General features: G+C 46.0%; 1 protein-coding gene across 1 annotated transcript; it reads left to right on the top strand.

Moving 5' to 3' along the window:
* Positions 1 to 241: 241 nt before the first annotated feature.
* On the top strand, positions 242 to 10405 carry LOC125380022 (mucin-2-like). Its single transcript, XM_048395994.1, has 2 exons — positions 242 to 1067; positions 9942 to 10405. The coding sequence occupies exons 1-2, from the start codon at positions 242 to 244 to the stop codon at positions 10403 to 10405; spliced, it is 1290 nt and encodes a 429-aa protein (XP_048251951.1).

Below are 10405 nucleotides of genomic sequence, written 5' to 3'. Positions count from 1 at the left end.
ACACAACAGTGCCACCACAACATCCTACAGCACAGGGCCACCACAACATCCTACACAACATGGCCACCACAACATCCTACACCACAGTGCCACCACAACATCCTACAGCACAGGGCCACCACAACATCCTACACAACATGACCACCACAATACCCTACAGCACAGGGCCACCACAACATCCTACACCACAAGGCCACCACAACATCCTACAGCACAGGGCCACCACAACATCCTACAGCACATGGTGACCACAACATCCGACAACACAGTGCCACCACAACATCCTACAGCACAGGGCCACCACAACATCCTACACAACATGACCACCACAATACCCTACAGCACAGGGCCACCACAACATCCTACACCACAGGGCCACCACAACATCCTACAGCACATGGTGACCACAACATCCTCCACCACAGGGCCACCACAACATCCTACAGCACAGGGAGATCACAACATACGACACCAAAAGGCCACCACAACATCCTACAGCACAGTGTCACCACAACATCCTCCACCACATGGCTACCACAACTTCCTACAGCACAGTGTCACCACAACATCCTCCACCACATGGCCACCACAACATCCTACAGCACAGGGCCACCACAACATCCGACAGCACATGGCCACCACAACATCCGACACCACACGGCCACCACAACATCCTACAGCACAGGGCCACCACAACATCCGACAGCACAGGGCCACCACAACATCCGACAGCACACGGCCACCACAACATCCGACAGCACACGGCCACCACAACATCCTACACCACACGGCCACCACAACATCCGACACCACACGGCCACCACAACATCCGACACCACACGGCCACCACAACATCCGACAGCACACGGCCACCACAACATCCGACAGCACACGGCCACCACAACATCCGACACCACACGGCCACCACAACATCCGACAGCACAGGGCTACCACAACATCCGACAGCACAGGGCCACCAAAACATCCGACAGCACACGGCCACCACAACATCCGACAACACACGGCCACCACAACATCCGACAGCACAGGGCCGCTGGGCCACGGCGGTCTGTACATAATTGAGTCTGGACCAGACAATCCAGTGATTGACATCATGAGCATCGTAATTGGGATACGATGACATGCTTCAACCAAGTCGGCGATCATGCCCACCCGATCCTGTTAGTCGCCCCTTTTGACTGTCGCAATGTCGCCTTTTACAGCAAGCATGGGTGCTGAAGACCTATCCTAACCCGGATCTTCACGGATGTACTAGAAAAGTAAAGCTGCAGTTTCCCCGTGGTATTATATAAACAGAGTGAGCTTCATTTCAGTGTCCGTGTCGGAGGCCTGCATTAGCTGGAGAAGGTCGTTGAAGCTGTCAAACGAGGTTTGGAATAGGGAATAAGACGTTAATGACATAACACGGGAGTCTAAAAAAACTAAAAAAAACAATTTAATGCATCTTTCCATCACAACAACAGCTACCCTCGGGCAACTAACGGTCCGCCCAGTCAAGCGCATATACAGCTTTCTAAACGAGAAGAGTGAATCAGAGTGAATCATCATCACAAGCTAACATACAGGTGCAAAAGGTGCCAATTTTCCTGCAATTTATTTGCTGCAAGAATATCATAAAAGGAATAACGTATAGAGTCGTGATACATGTGCAGTTACTATAACTGATAATCTATAGATGATCCTAATGAATAAATTGTATGTTTTATCAATCAATCAGTTTATTCATATATAACTGTAAGGCCACAGGCCCATACAGAATACATGACAATGTGGAAGCGGTTAGGAATGTTACAAGGATTCATTTCTTAATAACATGGCATGATATATAAAGAGAGAGAGATTTTGTATAGCCGTTTTCCTCACTTGTGAAATTAAAGAGATAAACTTGTATTTATTTGGATGTACATAGTATTTCTGTTCAATATATTTTTTCCTTAAATTGTCATATTTACAACATACAAGTAGAAAATGAAATTCATCTTCGACAACATTTAAAGACCATTGTTTACATAATCTTAAACATTTGGGTATTTTGTTGTGCCTGCCAACTTCAACCATTAACCTATGTGAGGTGCATCTAAATTGTGTTAATGATATTCTGCATTTTCTTATATTTACATCAGTTAAATATTTTTCTGCGCATATTTGCATTTTAAAATATCTATAATATTCGCATTTGCTAGAAACATCTACAGTAGATCTCCATGTTTGAAAGTACATGTCAAAAAGCGTCTGCCTTATTTTCGATATGAACATGGCATGATTCTCTAAGAAATGCTTTAAAACGGTCGGAGTATGAATCCAGATTCGCGGAATAGAATGAGTAGTTACGGTTGTGGTAAAAAATCCGCCCGTCACCCCTGATTTTTTTTTAAATCATAATTCCTGGCTGGAAGAGTTGCGCCTAAAAAACCCTTGTAATGGATGGAGCTTTTCTCCAGAGACCAGGTATCATTAAGCAAGAATAAAGTAGTCATGAACACATGGTTATAGGTCCACAGGTTTATTACCATCAGCTATATGTATAATTAGCCGACATAATAAGATATAAAAAAAATTACACTGACAATGATCACTGATTAATTAAATCAGAGCAAATGTACAAGCTGATTAGCTGAGCAATCGTATAACGGTAATAAAAGGAGAGTAGCTGAACCAAGATATTGACAAGATGCACTGACAGCCGATTAAGTCGGCTTCGACCAATTAGCACCTGAGAGTTAATTAACTCAGCACTCTTATAGTAACCTCGGCAATGTTACATAGGGAGAAATAAAAACAGAGGGCTTATCCCTAAAATAAGTCTCTTGGACAATAAAATAGGCGAAAAACCCTGAATAGCAATCCAGTCTGATAGACTTAAATCTCAATAGCTTAAACAAAGAAATACTAGACTTCCTAAAATACAGCTAGAGAATAAAATTTACGGGTCACTAATTCTCAAGCAATGAACGTAAAGACTAAGTAAGGATAATGAGTGAGTGAGTGAGTGAGTATGGTTTTACGCCGCTTTTAGCAATATTCCAGCAATATCACGGCGGGGGACACCAGAAACGGGCTTCACTCATTGTACCCATGTCGGGAATCGAACCCGGGTCTTCGGCGTGACGAGCGAAAAGTAAGGATAAGAATGTATGGATGAACAACTTCTTTATTGCAATTAAGAGCGACGTTTCGGTGTAGGTTCTAACACCGTTATCAAGCAAGTGATGTACAGAGTGTGGCTGACAAGTATACAGTAAACTACGGTTATAACGAACACGCTTATAACGAACTGACGGATATAACGAACTAACTTTTTAGTCCCGACTATTTGCTGTAGTTATGCTGTATATATGCTTATAACGAACTACGGTTATAACGAACTAAAAAAAGTAGTCCCTTTGAGTTCGTTATAACCGTAGTTTACTGTATATCACTTGCTTGATAACAGTGTTAGAATCTACACCGAAACGTCGCTCTTAATTGTAATAAAGAAGTTGTTCATCAATAAATTATTAATTCTAATAAAGAAGTTGTTCATCCATAAATTCTTATCCTTACTTAGTACTCCAACTTCTAGATGCCTATCAAAGAAGTTGAAAGTAATGACACTGAACAACGACGACCGCCGGACTTTGCCGAATGGGGACGGAAGCCGGACAATTAAGGGAGAGGATAGCGGTGCTGACGCTTGACCGTGACTAGACTGACCGTAACTACACGGTGATATCCCAACATCCCATAACCCATACAGCTTATAACAACAAAATCCAAAGTTGAGTGCACAGCTCGTCCCTTGCCTGAAACCTTCTGAACTGAATGGGTCGCCCCCGTGGTCGAGTGGTAGAGCGTCCGTCCGGAGAGCGAAAGGCCCAGCTAAGACGTTAAAAGATGGTACTTGTTGTTACCCTGTCTGGCGCTCGGCATTAAGGTGCTAAAACAAGGACCGGTCGGCTCGGAGTCAGTATACTGTGTCTGAGTGGGGAATTTATGTTAAACTGCGGCATGGTATCTCAGTGAGCTAGCACTATAAATCGGCATCAGTCCGGCCTAGTACAAGCAGCCACACAAACACACACACACACACACATATATGCACGTCGCTATATGAGTTTAACCCCATTTCACCTCACCATCTTAATTGAATGGGTTCACTCTTGGGTTAAGAACCAAGTTGTATGGAGATAATACGAGCAATTTATTGAGGTACACTGATGACAACTTAAACAGCCCATTTTAATCATTAAACACATGGATTCGACTTTTTCTCTCTGAGTGAGCACATCAATATCAATAGTACGACAACTTAAACAGCTCATTTTCATCATTAAACACATGGATTCGACTTTTTCTCTCTGAGTGAGCACATCAATATCAATAGTATGACAACTTAAACAGCACATCTTAATCATTAAACACATGGATTCGACTTATTCTCTCTGAGTAAGGACATCAATATCTATAGTACGACAACTTAAACAGCGCATCTTAATCATTGAACACATGGATTCGACTTATTCTCTCTGACTGAGCACATCAATATCAATAGTATGACAACTTAAACAGCACATTTTGATCATCAAGTACATAGGTTAAGCTTACTGTTTCTGAGTAAGCTTTGTTGGTTTGTTTCTTTGTTGTTTAACGCCGCATTCAGCAATATTCCAGCTGTATGACGGCGGTCTGTAAATAACCGAGTCTGGACCAGACAATCCAGTGATCCAGTCCAGTGATTGATAATGAACATCGATCCACGCAATTGGGATGCGATGACATGCATTAACCAAGGCAGCGAGCCTGACCACCCGATCCCGTTAGTCGCCTCTTACGACAAGCATGATTTCCTGAAGGCCTATTCTAACCCGGATCTTCACAGGTCTCTGAGTAAGCACATACATATCCTAATTATATCGTACATTTTCACGATTAGTGCCCTATTGCTGTAATAGAGGTTATTAGGCATTCACTGTGTTGAAACCACGCCTATCATGTTCCGCATATCAGTATGCCCATGTTCCATCAATATATATGTAAATCGAATGCCTCCCTGAACGTTTCATTACGCCGCAGGGGACAGGCTCTATGTGTGGTATGTGCATGTCATTATTCAATAGTTGAACTGCACATATGCCTTAGGGGCAAACTTGGGAGTTTCACATTTGTTTCGCTGACAGCTTGAGACAACAGCTTGCAAATGTCTCCCTTGTGAGCACCTTTAGGCTAGACAAGGTGAGTGAGTGGGAATTACGATGCTATCAATAATCCAGAAATATCGCGAAGGAAAAAGTTGTTTGTTTGTTTGTTGTTTAACGCCGCACAATATTCCACCTACATTGTAAATAATCGAGTTTGGACCAGACAATTCAGTGGTTGATGTCATTAACATCGATCTAAGCAACTGGGATACGATGGCATGCATCAACCAGGTCAGCGAGCCTGACCACCCGATCCCGTTAGACACCCCAAGAATGGACATTGTATCCATGTGGGATTGACGAAAGAACCATTAAATCACAGCACTGCCCCCTCGCTCCAGAGGTTTTCAAGTGTGATGGTGTTACTCATATAGACTAAATACAGATACTGACTAATATTTACTGACCTAATGGATAGACTAACATTAATACAGACTAAACACACATACAGTTTAAACATATTCAGACTAAACATTCATACATGTTATTGATATAAGAATACTCAAAATCAGAAACTATTGTGCAACACCACTCACCCACCCACCCACCCACCCACCCACTCACCTATATACTCACTCACTCACCCACTAATCCACCCACCCACTTACCCACCCACCTACCCACACACACCCCTACGAACCCACTCACTCACTCACCCACTCACCCATTGATCCACCCACCCACTTACCCACCCACCTACCCACATACACCCCTACCAACCCACTCACCCACGCACACACCAAACACCCATCGACCCACTCCACTCACCCGCTCACCAACTCATCCATCCACCCACTCACTCACTCACTCACTCACTCACTCACTCACTCACTCACTCACTCACTCACCCACCCACCAACCAACCCACCCACCCACCCACTTACTCACTCACCCACTCGCCAACTCATCCACCCACCCACTTACCCACCTTCCCAAACACACCCCTACCAACCCCCTCACCCACACACACACCCAACACCCATCCACCCACTCACTCACTCACCCACTCACCAACTCATCCACCCACCCACTCACTCACTCTCCCACTCACCCACCAACCAACCCACTCACTCACTTACACAAACCCCACAGCTACCAACCCACTCACTCACTTTCCAACGCACTCACTCACAACTCACCCTCTCACCCCCCACTCACCCGTATGATCCGACAAAGAGGTCAACCGCCTGCTCGACTGACGTTCACCTTTGCCAAAAAAGAATATTGCGCTATTGGTCTACAGTTGAAGCATCTCTTCGCTTATTAACATCAAAAAGGGTGTAAGTAAGCGTCGATTTTAAACGTGCATCTCACACAAAGACACAATCCAACGCTAATGAGTCCACTGAAGGTCTTCTCCTACGCATTAGAACTTCTCATAGCCGAAATGACGGCTATTTTTTCCGACAATTCCACGACACAAAAGAACGCGCCAACCACACCATCTCATACTCAGTGTTCGAGAGGGAGTAATAGCCCCTGAGTGATAGCAGCAGTCCCATCTGTAGCCGGTTGTCTTTCCGCGTGGGTTACATCACTCCCAAATTACACTTATTTCAAAGTCCTACCACACACCTGATTGATGGCGGGGCAGCGCAATACACGCCAGTCCAAGTGGGATACGTTCAAGTGATAGCGTTACATAATAGACTTGGCTTTGATCTACTTGCCTGGTAATACAGTTTGTGTTGCGACAGAGGTATATTATATGAAATAGACATGTAGATTGTGTATATATTGATCTGCTGTAACTGGTAAGCCCATGAGCTTCTCAGATGCAGGTCAAGCGTAATTGAACCGACGTGAAATGTTACGTTTTACTGAAAGTCTTAACGCCTTTGTGGTAATACGTCAGGCACGTCTTCTGCACACACAGAGTCGGCTGAGGTTCCTTGAATGTTTGACTATATTTTGTTGAAAATGTCATCATCATCATCATCATCATCATCATCATCATCATCATCATCATCACCATCACAACAACGACGACGACGACGGATGGCGAAATTAATAGCCTAGGAAATGCTACATCATCATCACAACAACAACGACGACGGAGGATGGCGAAATTAATAGCCTAGGAAATGCTACATCATCATCACAACAACGACGACGACGACGGATGGCGAAATTAATAGCCTAGGAAATGCTACAGAGCAACACGGAGATGTTAGGCATTTTTGTTGCTATTCACGGTGTGTGTTTGGTTGCCGTATGTATATAAGCTGTTGTAAAACCGATATGAATGTTAAACGATAGTAAAGAGGTGATGCTAAATCGAACTTTCGCAATTGTTTGCCGTACGATTTACTACAAAATTATATCGATAGGAGTTTAAAAATGGCAACAGTTTCGTCGATTGTATGATATTTTCGGAACAATCGATAGTTGCAATTAGTTATTAATAATACATAATTTGCCAATTTACATATAATACATGGTTACCAAGGATTACGCCCACTTTCCTTTGGTTTAAGGGCGCCTTTGAGATTGTCAACAATACTTTATTCATTTCTTTTACATTGATTAATGAACTTATCAAGCCTAACAGTCGGGTTTCTAGTGTCGCAATACTACTGTCACAGTGTTGGCTAGGTTTGATTCCCCACCTGGGTACAATGTGTGAAGCCCATTTCTGGTTTCCTGGCCGTGATATTGCTGGAATATTGCTAAACCCGGCGTGAAGTCCAAACTCACTCACTCTGGAGTTGTTGCCCTATATGCTGGCAACATGGAGAGAAACATATCGAGCGTCTTTTGGAGATGATGTTGTGGAAAGTGGCTTCGTTATAATTGTTATGAATGTACGTTTGTTCAGCATTACCCGCGGGGCGGATATCGCGTGTTAGCGGGGAGGAGAGACGGGTTTATCTTCTGATCGGAACACGTCCTTTGTAACGATCACATTCCATCGGCTATGTGTGGAGGCATCCATGTAGACTGCTACACGACGGTCTGCGATTGGGCACTCTTTCAACCCAGCTTACATTCATGGATTTAGCTTTAGGCACTATCGTTTAATCCCCCCCTCCCACTCTGTGAATGACCACGGACCTATATAATGACCCACTAGACTTCCCCACCTCCCACTGTCTCAATGACACACAAGACTTCCCCACCTCCCACTGTCTCAATGACACACAAGACTTCCCCACCTCCCTCTGTCTCAATGACACACAAGACTTCCCCACCTCCCTCTGTCTCAATGACACACTAGACTGTCCCACCCCACTCTGTGAATAACCCTCGAGTCTCTCCCACCTCCTCTGTCTCAATGACCACTAGACTGACCCACCTCCCTCTGTCTCAATGACCCACAAGACTTCCCCACCTCCCTCTGTCTCAATGACCACTAGACTGCCCCACCTCCCTCTGTCTCAATGACCACTAGACTGCCCCACCTCCCTCTGTCTCAATGACTACTAGACTGTCCCACCTCCCTCTGTCTCAATGACCCACTAGACTTCCCCCCACCTCCCTCTGTCTCAATGACCACTAGACTGACCCACCTCCCTCTGTCTCAATGACCACTAGACTTCCCCACCTCCCTCTGTCTCAATGACACACACGACTTCCCCACCTCCCTCTGTCTCAATGACCACTAGACTGACCCACCTCCCTCTGTCTCAATGACACACAAGACTTCCCCACCTCCCTCTGTCTCATTGACACACCAGACTTCCACACCTCCCTCTGTCTCAATGACCACTAGAATTCCCCACCTCCCTCTGTCTCAATGACCCACTAGACTTCCCCACCTCCCTCTGTCTCAATGACCACTAGACTGACCCACCTCCCTCTGTCTCAATGACACACTAGACTTCCCCACCTCCCTCTGTCTCAACGACCACTAGACTGCCCCACCTCCCTCTGTCTCAATCACCACTAAACTGACCCACCTCCCTCTGTCTCAATGACCACTAGACTGACCCACCTCCCTCTGTCTCAATGACACACTAGACTTCCCCATCTCCCTCTGTCTCAATGACCCACTAGACTGACCCACCTCCCTCTGTCTCAATGACTACTAGACTGTCCCACCTCCCTCTGTCTCAATGACACACTAGACTGTCCCACCTCCCTCTTTTTCAATGACACACTAGACTGTCCCACCTCCCTCTGTCTCAATGACACACACGACTTCCCCACCTCCCTCTGTCTCAATGACCACTAGACTGCCCCACCTCCCTCTGTCTCAATGACCACTAGACTGTCCCACCTCCCTCTGTCTCAATGACACACAAGACTTCCCCACCCCCCTCTGTCTCAATGACACACAAGACTTCCACACCTCCCTCTGTCTCAATGACCACTAGACTGCCCCACCTCCCTCTGTCTCAATGACCACTAGACTGCCCCACCTCCCTCTGTCTCAATGACCACTAGACTGTCCCACCTCCCTCTGTCTCAATGACACACAAGACTTCCCCACCTCCCTCTGTCTCAATGACACACAAGACTTCCCCACCTCCCTCTGTCTCAATGACCACTAGACTGCCCCACCTCCCTCTGTCTCAATGACCACTAGACTGCCCCACCTACCTCTGTCTCAATGACCCACAAGACTTCCCCACCTCCCTCTGTCTCAATGACACACTAGACTGACCCACCTCCCTCTGTCTCAATGACCACTAGACTGACCCACCTCCCTCTGTCTCAATGACACACTAGACTGACCCACCTCCCTCTGTCTCAATGACACACTAGACTTACCCACCTTTCTCTGTCTCAATGCCACACTAGACTTCCCCACCTCCCTCTGTCTCAATGACACACTAGACTTCCCCACCTCCCTCTGTCTCAATGACACACTAGACTTCCCCACCTCCCTCTGTCTCAATGACCCACTAGACTTCCCCACCTCCCACTGTCTCAATGACACACTAGACTTCCCCACCTCCCTCTCTCTCAATGACACACAAGACTTCCCCACCTCCCTCTGTCTCAATGACACACAAGACTTCCCCACCTCCCTCTGTCTCAATGACACACAAGACTTCCCCACCTCCCTCTGTCTCAATGACACACAAGACTTCCCCACCTCCCTCTGTCTCAATGACACACAAGACTTCCCCACCTCCCTCTGTCTCAATGACACACCAGACTTCCCCACCTCCCTCTGTCTCAATGACACACCAGACTTCCCCCCACCTCCCTCTGTCTCAATGACACACAAGACTTCCCCCCACCTCCCACTGTCTCAATGA

Source organism: Haliotis rufescens, unplaced genomic scaffold, assembly GCF_023055435.1.
Source record: "Haliotis rufescens isolate VD_foot unplaced genomic scaffold, xgHalRufe1.0.p SCAF_15, whole genome shotgun sequence".
Classification (NCBI taxonomy): Eukaryota; Metazoa; Mollusca; class Gastropoda; order Lepetellida; family Haliotidae; genus Haliotis; species Haliotis rufescens.
The sequence above is the reverse complement of the archived record's forward strand: the minus strand, read 5'-3'. Positions and strand labels throughout refer to the sequence as shown.